Source organism: Geotrypetes seraphini, chromosome 3 (genome assembly GCF_902459505.1).
Source record: "Geotrypetes seraphini chromosome 3, aGeoSer1.1, whole genome shotgun sequence".
Lineage (NCBI taxonomy): Eukaryota > Metazoa > Chordata > Amphibia > Gymnophiona > Dermophiidae > Geotrypetes > Geotrypetes seraphini.
This window is the reverse complement of record NC_047086.1, coordinates 311283854-311298292: the sequence shown is the minus strand read 5'-3', so window position 1 is coordinate 311298292 and position 14439 is coordinate 311283854. Positions and strand designations below refer to the sequence as shown.

The 14439-nt window shown below is 46.3% G+C and overlaps 1 protein-coding gene across 2 annotated transcripts in view; it reads left to right on the top strand.

Annotated features, from left to right (window-relative positions):
• LOC117358112 (serine palmitoyltransferase 3-like) overlaps positions 1–14439 on the top strand; it is a 277511-nt gene that overhangs the window by 106296 nt on the left and 156776 nt on the right. For both annotated transcript variants that reach the window (XR_004538942.1, XM_033939641.1), the window contains exon 5: positions 6729–6853. Coding sequence is in view for 1 of the 2 variants with exons in the window: in XM_033939641.1 (XP_033795532.1) it covers positions 6729–6853 (125 nt within the window). In the remaining variant the exon portion in view is untranslated. The remainder of the gene's footprint in view (positions 1–6728; positions 6854–14439) is intronic.

The following is a 14439-nucleotide window of genomic DNA, read 5'->3' as shown; positions in this document are numbered from 1 at the left end:
CTCCTGCACATGTTCAGCTTTCAAGCTTGCAGCCGGCTGCAGTAAGTAGGGAAATTACCTGTTTGGGCCATTGAGGAGCTCTTCAGCTGGCAGGTCTTGGAAATCTCCACCAGTCATAACAAAGATGTCAGAATTTTGAGCAGACCCAGACGCCATTCTTTATAGACAAGTGAAAGAAAATGAACACATTCAGAAAATACTCGGCTTCCAAGTGCAATAGTTTTAAACAGTGATGCACACACTGAGAACTATTATTTATAAAGGTGTCCCCATAAGCTTGACAGAAATCCTCTTGTGAACTGTCAACTCCAGGTAACATGCTTCAATAAATTCCAACCTTTCACATAGAGTCATTAGACCTCGAAAAGGTAGACATGCTCTGTAAACTATCCCTATTGAATTATCTAACCAATAACTTAAACAATGGAAAATTCCTCACCAACAATGGTCATATTATAATAACCCCAATCCCCAAAAATTGTAAAGAATCAGCAACATCAATAACCAACTATAGACCAATAGCATCTATTGCATTTATGGTAAAAATCATGGAAAGATTGGTACACACCCAACTAATGGAATATCTCAACCAATTCTCTCTTCTGCACAAAACTCAATCTGGTTTTAGGCCTCTATTTAGCACTGAAACAGTAATTACGGCCATTCTGGACAATTTGCGTTACTTATTCAGTAAGGACCTGAACGCCCTAATCATGCAATTTGACATGAGTTCTGCCTTTGATTTGGTGGACCATGGAAAACTGTTACAATGCCTAGACGCAATCGGAATCAGAGGAGAAGTTCTGAACTGGTTCCGAGGTTTCCTTATATCACGCACCTACCAAGTCCGTTTTAATCATGATCTCTCAGATACATGGAGCAATCCATCTGGCGTGTCACAAGGATCACCGCTATCCCCTTTGCTCTTCAATGTTTACATGTCCTCATTGGGTGCACAACTGTCCCAGTTGGGGATAAAACTATTTAGCTACGCTGATGACTTCACGATAATTATCCCATTCACCAATTCAGTCTCAGAAGTCACCCCCAAAGCAACAGAAGTACTAAATCGGATGGAGCAATGGATGACTGAATTCAGACTAAAACTAAACTCAGAGAAAACAAAATTTTTCATAGCATCGCCATACCCACTCGACACTAAAGCCCCAATATGCATCAATAACCTTAGTTATCCCATTCAACCCACTATGAAGATATTGGGAGTAACACTGGACCAGAACTTGACCATGAAAGACCAGGTAGACTCTTTGATCAGAAAAATCTTTCTAACCCTCTGGAAGCTTCAGTCCATCAGAGCTTACTTTGATGCCTCATCATTTCGAATTCTAATACAATCCCTTATATTGAGTCAACTCGATTATTGTAACATCGCCTACTTGGCACTCCCCCAGAAGTATATGCGGCGATTGCAACTAGTTCAAAATGCAGCGGTTAGACTACTTTGTGGGCTGAAGAAGTTTGATCATGTGACACCTTCCTATCGACTCTTACACTGGCTGCCGATGGAGGCATGTGTGAAATTCAAGTTTGGTTGTTTTTGCTTCAAGGTACTCTATGGCTTAGCCCCTAAATACATAACAGTCCTTTTCTCTTTCACAACCAACAGACACAAGCGAAGCTCACACCCGAACTTTGTTTCTCCACCGGTTAGAGGCTGTAAATTTAAAAGTCATCACCAACATCAAGCAGCATTATGGGGTAAAGACCTTGAACAATTACTCGTGCCTACTACCTATAGGGAATTCAGGAAACGCCTTAAAACACATCTGTTCCTGAAATACTTAGGAAACCAACCTATACAATCTTAATCCTCAACAAACGATCGCAAGAACTATCAATCACTAAGTCTGTACTTGTTTATTCACTCAGTCTGTAACATTTCTAATCATTGTAAACCGCATAGAACTTCACGGTCCTGCGGTTTATAAACTGTTATTATTATTATTAAAATGTGGGTAGTCAGTTTTCAGAGGTGCACAGAACACGTAGCTTGAAACAGTTAGTATATCTTTTTAAAGTTATGCAGATTATCAGTGATATTACTTAAGACAGGGGAAAAATTCTTGAGTACCTGAATAAATTCATGCAAACCATTCTGAGCTCCCCTAGGAGAATAGTATAGAAAATTGAATAAATAAATATGTATCTACATCAAACTTTAGAGAGTAATAAAGCTATTCAAGCTCTTTATGCATTTGTAGTTAAACACACCCTATTTTTTAAATGGATAATTTTAGCTGCTTAGCACTTTAAAACTATCTTGGGTTAATCTCTTCATAAAGGCAGCTAATATCTCAATAAATAAATAACCAAAACTATCCATATCGATGAACTTTTTAATTTTTATTTTAAAAAGGACCTTTTGCACTCTGCATCACTGAATAATGGTGTTTGTTGCATGCTATGTTCTCCAGCTGAGCATTGCTGAACAAGAGTGCTTATTGCTTGATGAATACTCCAGATAATTTGGGGGAGAGGAGAGGTGATGATCTCTTACTGGCTACTCCATGAGTCTCTTAAAGTGGGTTTGGTGTAGAATCATTGCATTCTAAATTAACTGAGCTAGATCTACTTACTAGCATGCCAATTTTCATAACCTACCATTGGTGGTAAAGTCAATTAACCTGGACATAGTATGCATATAAATCTGCTTGGAATGCTTAAGAGGGCTTTTGCGTGGGAACAGTGTATGTGGCACAGAAGACTGTCGCTGAAGTGTGCTTCATAATTATATTTGCCTGGCACATGTACACAACAGCTGTACTTACCACTTAGTAAAAGGAGCCCTATAAGTGACACCCATCTCTGCTGCACTTAGGACCCAGCACTTAGGCTAGCTCTATGGCTGGCATAAATATGAGTACCTAAATGTTAGCCACATTTATACTGGGCTACACTAGTATTTTTATAAAGAAAATTAGGAGCAAACTTTCCATTATAAAATAGGTTCCTACCATGCACCCTCTGGGAATAGAGGCATCCTGTTATAGAACTGCCCTCAGAGGATAATTTTATAACAGGGCTTCTAGGTTAATTAGGTAAGAAGACCTCTACTGTATTTTAGTGGTATTTTATAATGACACATAAGTACCTATGTTGTTTGTAATATACTAATATTACTCTGGCAGCAATAGCACCTACATTCAAAGCGCAGTCATCATGTCTGCTGAAGAGCAGATGTAAATGTTAAGTATGTACTTTATGTGCAAATTTTGAGGCTACCCAGACTCTACCCATGTGCACACCTCCTGTACTACTACATACCTGCTTGCATTGGGCATGCTGTTATGCCCATTTATGCATCTTAATAATTTTGTACATGAAGATATATTTTTTTAATTACCTCCATAAAGCAGACATTGGGGCCCAAGATACTCTTGGCAACATTTAAAGAACCTGAGGGTCTAAGCCAAAATCTTACCTGAATAATAAGGAAATACAGATCTCATAAGGCTGGAAGCTTTAACTTTGGCTTTATATATCTAACTAGTGTTTAAGCCCATTACATTAACGGGTGCTAGAATATATACCTGTCTGTCTTTCTTTATTTATGTCTCTCTCCCTGCTCCTGTCTCTTTCTTTCTTTCTGTCTCTCTCCCTCCTGCTATTTTTCTCTCTCTTTCCCTGGCACCCTTTGTCTGTCTGTCTTTCTTTCTGTCTGTCTCCCCCTACCCCACTTTCCTTTGCAGAAGCAGCAGTGATATTTCCCTTCCCCTCCAGGTCCCTGTGAAGTAGTAGCAGCAGCATTTCCCCCCCCCATTCCCTTCTCTCCCCCCCCCACTTTTTGCAGAAGCAGCAGTGATATTTCCTTTCCCCTCCAGGTCCCTGTGAAGTAGTAGCAGCATTTTCCCCCACCCACCATTCCCTTCTCTCCCCCCACCCACCACCACTTTCCTTTGCAGAAGCAGCAGTGATATTTCCCTTCCCCTCCAGATCCCTGTGAAGTAGTAGCAGCATTTTCCCCCACCCACCCCCATTCCCTTCTCTCCCCCCCCACTTTCTTTGCAGAAGCAACAGTGGTATTTCCCTTCCCCTCCAGGTCCCTTCTGAAGCAATAGCAGCATTTTCTCCCCCCCCCCCATTCCCTTCTCTTACCGTGAGCTGCCCTGCTCCATTCGGCCCCTCCTCCTTCCCTTCCCGCGGGCTGGCCTGCTGCGACTGAAGTTTTTTTTTCGGCGGCTTTTCCCGTGGTGGCTGATCCTCCTGTAAAGAGCAGCCTGCGATGGTGTCCGGCTTTAGCGAATCTCGCAGGCCGCTCTCCAGCTCGGTAGCACGTTCCCTCTGACGCGATCCCGTGCGTCAGAGGGAACGTGCTACCGAGATTGGAGAGCGGCCGGCAAGGTTCGCTAAAGCCGGACACCATCGCAGGCTGCTCTTTACAGGAGGATCAGCAGCAGCGGCGAGTTAGGGCAGGAGGTGTGTTCCCTGCTGAGGACGCGGGCAGGGAGAGAGCTTGCCTGGCTTCCATGGTGAGTGAGGGTGGGAGAAGGGGAGTGGCTGGGGACCCGCGCATGCGCACTCCTGCAAAGCCACGGACCTATATCTCACGGAACAGGGATTACAGATCACGCAGGTCTGAGTGCGCATGCGCGGCTAGCGTTTTATTATCTTAGATTATTCTGGCTTTCCAACAATTCCCAAATTTTACAAGCTATATAATACAATAAATGGAAACAACACTGAAACATAATGATGAAAAACTGCAAATAGCTCAGCAACAAATAGTTGGCATTCAGGAATGTAGCTACCACTGAGCAAGCCTGGCAAAGGTTGGACAGGTATGTGCAAATTTTTTGTGTTTGTGACCAGCATGTTCTAAAAATCAGATTTGCAAGTATTTTTGTGACTGCCCATGTAAAATTTGTGTGCGATGAACCTAGAATGTTTAGTGCCCAAAGTAATGTGCTATTGCTGAATAAAACTGATTGTTCTCTGTCTGACAAATAGGATTTGAATCATGTAAATAATGTGGCACAGATACCTGTTTTTGCCAGTCTTGTAAGCATGATATTATGATCTACAATGTTGAAGGCTGCTAAGATCTTAAGTTAGGTCTACAGTACAGTATGTAATTTTAAAACAATGAAGTCCAACTCTTATATCCTGCCCTTTGTTGAGCCAGGGTCTATAGCAGTGGTGTCAAACTCAAACCCTTTACAGGGCCACATTTTGGCTTTGTAGGTACTTGGAGGGCTGCAGAAAAAATAGTTAGTCTTATTAAAGAAATGACAATTTTGCATGAGGTAAAGCTCTTTATAGTTTATAAATATTTCCTTTTAGCTAAGTCTTAATAATAATTTATAGCTAAAGAGACATATGATCAAGAAACTGCTTTATTTTACCTTTGTGATTATGATAAACATACCGAGGGCCTCAAAATAGTACCTGGTGGGCAGCATGTGGCCCCTGGGCCGCGAGTTTGAGACAACTGGTCTACAGTGTATATATCTTCTCTGAGTGAGTATTTGATTGTAGCTTCTTATCCTTCTTTTCCCAATGACTGATTAAATATTGAAAAGCTTTAATTCAGATAAGTGTGTTTGTTGTCCAGATAAGTGTCTTAGCTGGTGTTGGCTGTGGATATTCAGTAGCACTATGGAAATAATGACACTGGATATTCTTACAAATTACCTTGGCACTGTCGGTGAGAGTAGAGCTGATAGACCTGGTCAGCGTTGACATTCAGATTGCTATCTAGATAAAGTTAGAACAGAAAAAAAACTGTCCTAACTTTACTGGTCCAGGAATTGGTTTGACTAATGCTGTTCTCCAGATAGCTATGGCACTCTCTACTCTACAATGATATTCAGTGTTGCTTGACCCTCTAGTGGTGGTATCACAGAACTATTTCATTTTAAAAATGTATTTATTTAAAGTAGTAGTTATCCACACTAACCACAGATCTAGGCAGGTACAATCAAAAACATACATAAGATCAAGTAGATGAAACAGGTTACCATTAGAGGTCGACTGGTGCTATTTTGAACCCAGAGTCAGATTCCTGATAAGTACTAGAGGTTGGGTTAGGGTTAAAGAAAAGGCTACAATCATGTATGGCTGATCTCCTTCCCCACTAAAACCAGCTTTTTGAAGTCTGGGATCTCCCCTATCCTAGAGAGCAAGGGACTTAGGAACTGTGGTTGCAGTGTGTACTAGCAGCATCAGCTGTATATAAACAGGAGAAGTTGTAGTAGTAGAATGCCAGAAGTTGGAGACCCTGGCCAATCCCCAGCACCCAACCAAAACGATAAATAGCAGTACCTCGGAATCCAAACACCCCAAAACTCGAACAACTTGGAATCCAAACTTTTTTTAAAATTCATTTTTGCTTTGGAATCCGAACGTACGGGAACTGCAAGCGTTGCTCAGCCCAAAGCTTTCCTCTCTGATGCAGCTTCCTGTTTCCACCTGGGCAGTTAGCGTTAGAGGGAAGCTTTGAGCTGAACACCGCTTGCAGTTGCCGTTGCCGATCTTACTGCCTGTGCCGGTGGGGGGGGGGGGGGTCCGATCTTGCTGCCTATCTAGGAGCATTGCTCACAGATTTTACATGGTCTCTTACAAAAATACTTACAAATCTGGAAAATTGTTTGGTTTTTACAACTTGTTGCTCACATAAAAATATTTACACACACCCGGCCCATCCTTAGAGGGAGCATTGGTCACAATCATGTTTTCATGTTCATAGTCCCACTGTATTTATTTTTTAGGTAACTTTGATAAGCACAAAGAACTGGAAGGTCTGATGGCTGAATTCCTACAAGTGGAAGCTGCTATGGTGTTTGGGATGGGATTTGCTACCAATTCCATGAATATCCCAGCACTGGTTGGTAAGGTGAGTAATCATAAAAATATTTTTTTTACAAAGCTTATATATTAAAGAATTTCCAAGGTAAAAAACATAACAAGTGATAAATAAGTATAAGATTAATTCAAGAAGCACAAACTAAGCTGCATCATACATAATGCTAACATGTTATCAATTTCCTTACAACCTCGAAGTATCTTGTCTTTCTTGTGCCTGAAATCCCCTCTGTCACTTAGATAAAAATATTTCTTATTTAAAGATATCTCTAGAGTGCTGAAGTGGAGTTAACTTAGTAACATAGTAACATATAGTAACATAGTAGATGACGGCAGATAAAGACCCGAATGGTCCATCCAGTCTGCCCAACCTGATTCAATTTAAATTTTTTTTTTTTTTTCTTCTTAGCTATTTCTGGGCGAGAATCCAAAGCTTTACCCGGTACTGTGCTTGGGTTCCAACTGCCGAAATCTCTGTTAAGACTTACTCCAGCCCATCTACACTCTCCCAGCCATTGAAGCCCTCCCCTGCCCATCCTCCTCCAAACGGCCATGCACAGACACAGACCGTACAAGTCTGCCCAGTAACTGGCCTAGTTCAATCTTTAATATTATTTTCTGATTCTAAATCTTCTGTGTTCATCCCACGCTTCTTTGAACTCAGTCACAGTTTTACTCTCCACCACCTCTCTCGGGAGCGCATTCCAGGCATCCACCACCCTCTCCGTAAAGTAGAATTTCCTAACATTGCCCCTGAATCTACCACCCCTCAACCTCAAATTATGTCCTCTGGTTTTACCATTTTCCTTTCTCTGGAAAAGATTTTGTTCTACGTTAATACCCTTTAAGTATTTGAACGTCTGAATCATATCTCCCCTGTCTCTCCTTTCCTCTAGGGTATACATATTCAGGGCTTCCAGTCTCTCCTCATACGTCTTATCCCAGGACAAGCAGGCAGGTATTCTCACTAGTGGGTGATGTCATCCGACAGAGCCCCGACACGGACATCTTGAAAGCATGTCTTGCTTGAAGAAACTTAGAAGTTTCGAGATGCCCGCACCGCGCATGCGCCAGTGCCTTCCCGCCCGATGTACCGGGCGTGTCTCCTCAGTTCTTTTCTTTCCGCGGAGCTGAGAAGTTATCTTCAATCTGCGCTGACTGAATTTCAGTTTTCTTTGCCTTCTTTACCCGCGTTTTGGTTTATTTCTTTGAATTCACTTTTCTTTACTTTATTTAAAAAAAAAAAAAAAAAAGTTCAAAATTATTTCTTCCGGCGGTTCGGCCGGCCCGGCCTCGTGGCTGCGGCCTACCTCTTTCGACATTGCAGCGTCGATTTTCCGGCCTATGTCACGGCTGATCACCGGTTTTAAAAAGTGCAGCAAGTGCCAGCGTGCGATTTCGTTGACGGACCCGCATCGACGCTGCCTCCAGTGTCTTGGTCCGGACCACGTTCCGAAATCGTGCAGGCCTTGTTCCACGCTCACTGCGCGCTCGTTCAAACGGCGTTGCTTACTTTGGGAGTCGATGTTCAAGATGGAGACTGCCAAGGATCTGTCTGCTTCTACATCTGCTGAGGTTTCACCGGTCCGCTCGAAACCAGCATCGACGACTTCCGCATCCAGCATCGTGAAGCCAGCATCGTTTACACCGGCTGCGGCTTCCAGTTCCGCTGCGGCGCCTGCCTCTGTCTCTTCGGTTCAGGTACCGCCTTCCACTGTCCCTCCCGTGGTCATTAAGGTGCCCAAAGCTACTAAGCAGAAGCACTTGGCCGCGAAGGAGCGCGAAGACCGTGCAGGAGGACCCCCTTTCGGTGCGGATCCCTCCATATCGGCTTCGCTTCGATCCCTGCTGGAAGCTCAGTTTGTCGAGCTTATGCAAACTATGGGACCCCGGCTTATCGCCAACATTCAGGGTGAAGTCCGAGCACCGGTTCCTGAGGGCGGTCCGCCCCCTCCCCCTCCCCCTCGCCGTTCGATCTCGCTGCTCGACGAGGGGGATCGGCGGAGGGCGGCGGATGCCTCCAGGAGGGCTTCCCTTCCTGATATGCCACCTTTAGAGCCCATTACTCCTCCTCAACAACAGGGCGCTGGGACGGTCCCTGATATTCGGAGTCCTGGGCATACTGCATCGCAGGAAGAGTTCTTCCGCACTCCATACCAGACTTGGGTGGCGCTGCGTGAGTCCGCGTCCTTGCCACCTCTGCGATCCACCGCTTCGAGCCCCATTCATTCCTTAGAGGCTTCGGGGGATCGTGCGATGCACAGAAGTTCTCGATCCCCATCCCGGCACCGGGAGGGGCATCGTTCTCATCACTCATCTCGACACTCCTCACGTCATTCGGAAGTGTCCCCACAGAAAAAGATGCAACGTTTGGGATACTCATCGTCTGATGTTTCCCAACCGGAGGGACCAGAGTATGAGGAACCATCTACCTCTTATTCTCCATGCCGGTCTCAGCTCTCCCTAGACCCGGAGGCTTCCACTTCGTCTAGTCCGTCTCGGCGGCCAGCCTTGGCGGACCAATTGTCTTTCTCATCTTTTCTCCGACAAATGGCGGATGACTTAGATGTGACTTTGGATACTGGCTCTAAATATTCTAAAGAGTATTTGGATACGATGCATTTGCCTCACCCTCCGGCGGAGACTCTTCGGCTTCCTTTGCATAAATTGCTGGACCAGACTTTCATGCGCTGTTTTGAGACACCGTATTCTATCCCTGCGGTTCCCAGTAAGCTGGATGCTCGATACCGCATCGTTCACCACAAGGGGTTTGAGGGAGCTCAACTTTCTCATCAGTCTCTTCTGGTCGAGTCTTCTCTCAAGCGTTCTCATCCTTCCCAGGTCTACGCTTCTGTGCCTCCGGGCAGGGAGGGGAGAACGATGGACAAGTTTGGTAGACGAGTTTACCAAAATTCGATGATGGCGACTCGAGTGCTCAATTACAATTTTTTCTTCTCTTCCTATTTGGATTTCTTCTTGCCGGTCCTCCGCAAGTTCGTCCCTTTCATCGATGCTGAAGCTCGTTTCCAGTTTGAGGAGATAGTGGCAACCCTGTCCCAGTTGCGGCTGCAGCTGATGCAATCCTCCTACGATGCCTTCGAGCTCTCGGCACGCGCTGCGGCCTGCTCAGTCGCCATGCGTCGCCTGGCCTGGCTTCGCACTATTGATATGGATCCGAACCTCCAAGACAGATTGGCTAATGTGCCTTGTGCGGGAGCGGATCTGTTCGATGAGTCTATCGAGACTGTCACTAAAAAGCTTTCGGACCATGAGAAGTCTTTTCAATCCATTCTGCGTCCTAAGCCTAAGCCTCAACAGTCTCGTCCATCTAGACCGCCTCAAATCTACCAGAGGCGTTATCAACCAAGGCAGGCTCCCCTAGCGAGACAGCCTGCGAAGAGGCAGCCTCCACAGAAGTCTCAGCAGAAGCCTCAGATGCCGGCTGCACCCAAGGCCACTCAGCCCTTTTGACTCTCTTCCAGGGAGCATAACCGACGTTCTGTCTTCCCTTGTTTTTCCCATCGGGGGTCGACTCCACCATTTTTATCATCAATGGGAGTCGATCACCTCGGACCTTTGGGTCCTTACCATCGTAAGAGAGGGATACTCTCTTCATTTCCAACGGGTCCCCCCGGACCATCCGCCAAGAGAGTATCCTTCCAACTCAATGCAGACCGCTCTTCTTCTACAGGAGGCGCAGGCTCTTCTTCGGCTTCGGGCCGTCGAGCCGGTGCCAGTCGATCAACAAAACAGGGGGTTCTACTCCCGGTATTTCTTGGTTCCGAAGAAGACGGGCGATCTGCGCCCCATTTTGGACCTTCGAGTCCTCAACAAGTTTTTAGTCAAGGAACGGTTCCGCATGCTGACCCTTGCCTCTCTCTATCCCCTACTCGAGCAGAACGATTGGTTATGCTCTCTGGATCTCAAGGAGGCCTACACTCACATCCCGATACATCCGGCCTCCCGCAAGTTTCTCAGATTTCGGGTGGGACATCTACATCTGCAGTATCGAGTGCTTCCATTCGGCCTTTCCTCTTCTCCCAGAGTCTTCACGAAGTGTCTGGTGGTGGTGGCCGCTGCACTCCGGAACATGGGTCTCCAGGTATTTCCATACCTCGACGACTGGCTCATCAAGGCACCGTCGGCTCCAGAGGTCATTTCGGCGACCTTGACTACAATTTCTTTTCTGCAGAGTCTGGGCTTCGAGATCAACTTCCCCAAATCTCATCTTCAGCCCACTCAGTCTCTCCCCTTTATCGGGGCTGTTCTGGATACCATTCAACTTCGAGCATTCCTTCCTCCTCAACGCATGGATGCTCTCCTTCTACTCTGCCAGTCGGTGTCTTCTCGCCCGTCCATTTCGGCGAGACACATGATGGTCCTCTTGGGCCACATGGCCTCTACAGTTCATGTGACGCCTTTTGCCAGGCTACATCTCAGAATTCCTCAATGGACCCTGGCATCTCAGTGGACTCAGGTGTCCGACCCGTTGTCCCGTCACATTTTTGTCACTCCTGCTCTACGGCAGTCTCTTCTCTGGTGGATGACCTCTTCGAATCTCTCCAGAGGTTTGCTGTTTCACTCTCTTCCCCATCAGAAAGTTCTCACGACCGATTCATCGAACTATGCCTGGGGGGCCCACCTGGATGGTCTACGAACTCAAGGGTTCTGGACCACTACGGAACGACTCCATCAAATCAATCTTCTGGAGCTCAGAGCCATCTTCAATGCTCTCCAAGCTTTTCAGCATCTGCTTCACGACATGGTGGTCCTTATTCGCACAGACAATCAGGTCGCCATGTATTATGTCAACAAACAAGGGGGCACGGGCTCGGCCCCTCTTTGTCAGGAAGCTCTTCGAGTCTGGGATTGGGCGGTTCGCCACAACACCTTCCTCAGAGCTGTCTACATTCAGGGGAAGGACAACGTCTTGGCAGACAAATTGAGTCGTCTCCTCCAACCTCACGAATGGACGCTCCATTCCAAACCCCTTCATCAGATCTTCGCTCAGTGGGGAACGCCTCAGATAGACCTCTTTGCAGCGCCCCACAACTTCAAACTGCCTCAGTTTTGCTCCAGGATCTACACTCCTCTTCGCCTTGAGGCAGACGCCTTTCTACTGGAGTGGGGGAATCGCTTCCTTTATGCGTTTCCTCCCTTTCCTCTCATTCAGAAGACTCTGGTCAAGTTAAGATCAGACCATGCCACCATGATCCTGATTGCTCCTCGGTGGCCCAGACAACCTTGGTTCTCCCTTCTACTTCAACTCAGCAGCAGGGAGCCAATACTTCTTCCAGTGTTTCCTTCACTACTTACTCAACATCAAGGTTCACTGCTTCATCCCAGCCTGCAGTCTCTCCACCTGACAGCCTGGTTCCTTTCAACATGACCCCTCACCAGTTCTCTCAAGCTGTGAGGGAGGTCTTGGAGGCTTCCAGGAAGCCTGCTACTCGACAATGCTATTCCCAAAAATGGACGAGATTCTCGACCTGGTGTATTTCCAATGCTACAGAACCTCAGAAAGCTTCTCTATCGTCTGTATTGGACTATCTTCTGCATCTGTCCCAGTCTGGTCTCAAGTCTACCTCTATACGAGTCCACCTGAGTGCTATTGCGGCTTTCCATCAGCCTCTACAGGGGAAACCTTTGTCTGCCCATCCTGTGGTTTCCAAATTTATGAAAGGACTTTTTCATGTCAATCCTCCTATCAAACCTCCTCCTGTGGTTTGGGATCTCAATGTTGTCCTGTCTCATCTTATGAAGCCTCCGTTTGAACCTCTCAAAACGGCTCCTCTTAAGTATCTCACCTGGAAGGTGGTTTTCCTGGTGGCCCTCACGTCAGCTCGCCGAGTCAGTGAGCTTCAGGCCCTAGTGGTAGATCCACCCTTCACTGTATTCCATCATGACAAGGTGGTTCTCCGTACTCATCCAAAATTCTTACCTAAAGTGGTCTCTGAATTTCACATCAACCAATCCATCGTGCTTCCAGTGTTCTTTCCAAAGCCTCATTCTCATCCTGGGGAAGCTGCTTTGCACACTCTGGACTGTAAACGTGCTTTAGCTTTCTACTTGGATCGCACAAAGCCTCACAGAACTGCTCCTCAACTTTTCGTCTCCTTTGATCCAAACAAGTTGGGACGACCTGTATCGAAGCGCACCATCTCTAACTGGATGGCGGCTTGTATCTCTTCCTGCTATGCCCAGGCTGGATTATCCCTTCCCTGTAAGGTCACAGCCCACAAGGTCAGAGCAATGGCAGCCTCTGTAGCCTTCCTCAGATCGACACCGATTGAGGAGATTTGTAAGGCTGCCACTTGGTCCTCGGTTCATACATTCACCTCTCATTATTGTCTGGATACTTTCTCCAGACGGGATGGACAGTTTGGCCAAACTGTATTACAAAATTTGTTCTCTTAAATTGCCAACTCTCCCACCATCCCATTGGGGTTAGCTTGGAGGTCACCCACTAGTGAGAATACCTGCCTGCTTGTCCTGGGATAAAGCAATGTTACTTACCGTAACAGTTGTTATCCAGGGACAGCAGGCAGCTATTCTCACGTCCCACCCACCTCCCCTGGGTTGGCTTCTCAGGCTAGCTACCTGAACTGAGGAGACACGCCCGGTACATCGGGCGGGAAGGCACTGGCGCATGCGCGGTGCGGGCATCTCGAAACTTCTAAGTTTCTTCAAGCAAGACATGCTTTCAAGATGTCCGTGTCGGGGCTCTGTCGGATGACATCACCCACTAGTGAGAATAGCTGCCTGCTGTCCCTGGATAACAACTGTTACGGTAAGTAACATTGCTTTCTGGCGCAAGCCTCCTATCATTTTCGTCGCCCTCCTCTGGACCGCCTCAAGTCTTCTTACTGTCTTTCTCCAGATACGGTCTCCAAAACTGAACACAATACTCCAAGTGGGGCCTCACCAATGACCTGTACAGGGGCATCAACACCTTCTTCCTTCTACTGACTACGCCTCTCTTTATACAGCCCAGAATCCTTCTGGCAGCAGCCACTGCCTTGTCACACTGTTTTTTCACCTTTAGATCTTCGGACACTATCACCCCAAGGTCCCTCTCCCCGTCTGTGCATATCAGCTTCTCTCCTCCCAGCATATACGGTTCCTTCCTATTATTAATCCCCAAATGCATTACTCTGCATTTCTTTGCATTGAATTTTAGTTGCCAGGCATTAGACCATTCCTCTAACTTTTGCAGATCCTTTTTCATATTTTCCACTCCCTCTTCGGTGTCTACTCTGTTACAAATCTTGGTATCATCTGCAAAAAGGCACACTTTTCCTTCTAACCCTTCAGCAATGTCACTTACATACATATTGAACAGGATTGGCCCCAGCACCGAACCCTGAGGGACTCCACTAGTCACCTTTCCTTCCTTCGAGCGACTTCCATTAACCACCACCCTCTGGCGTCTGTCCGACAGCCAGTTTCTGACCCAGTTCACCACTTTGGGTCCTAACTTCAGCCCTTCAAGTTTGTTCAACAGCCTCCTATGAGGAACTGTATCAAAGGCTTTGCTGAAATCCAAGTAAATTACATCTAGCATATGTCCTCGATCCAGCTCTCTGGTCACCCAATCAAAAAATTCAATCAGGTTCG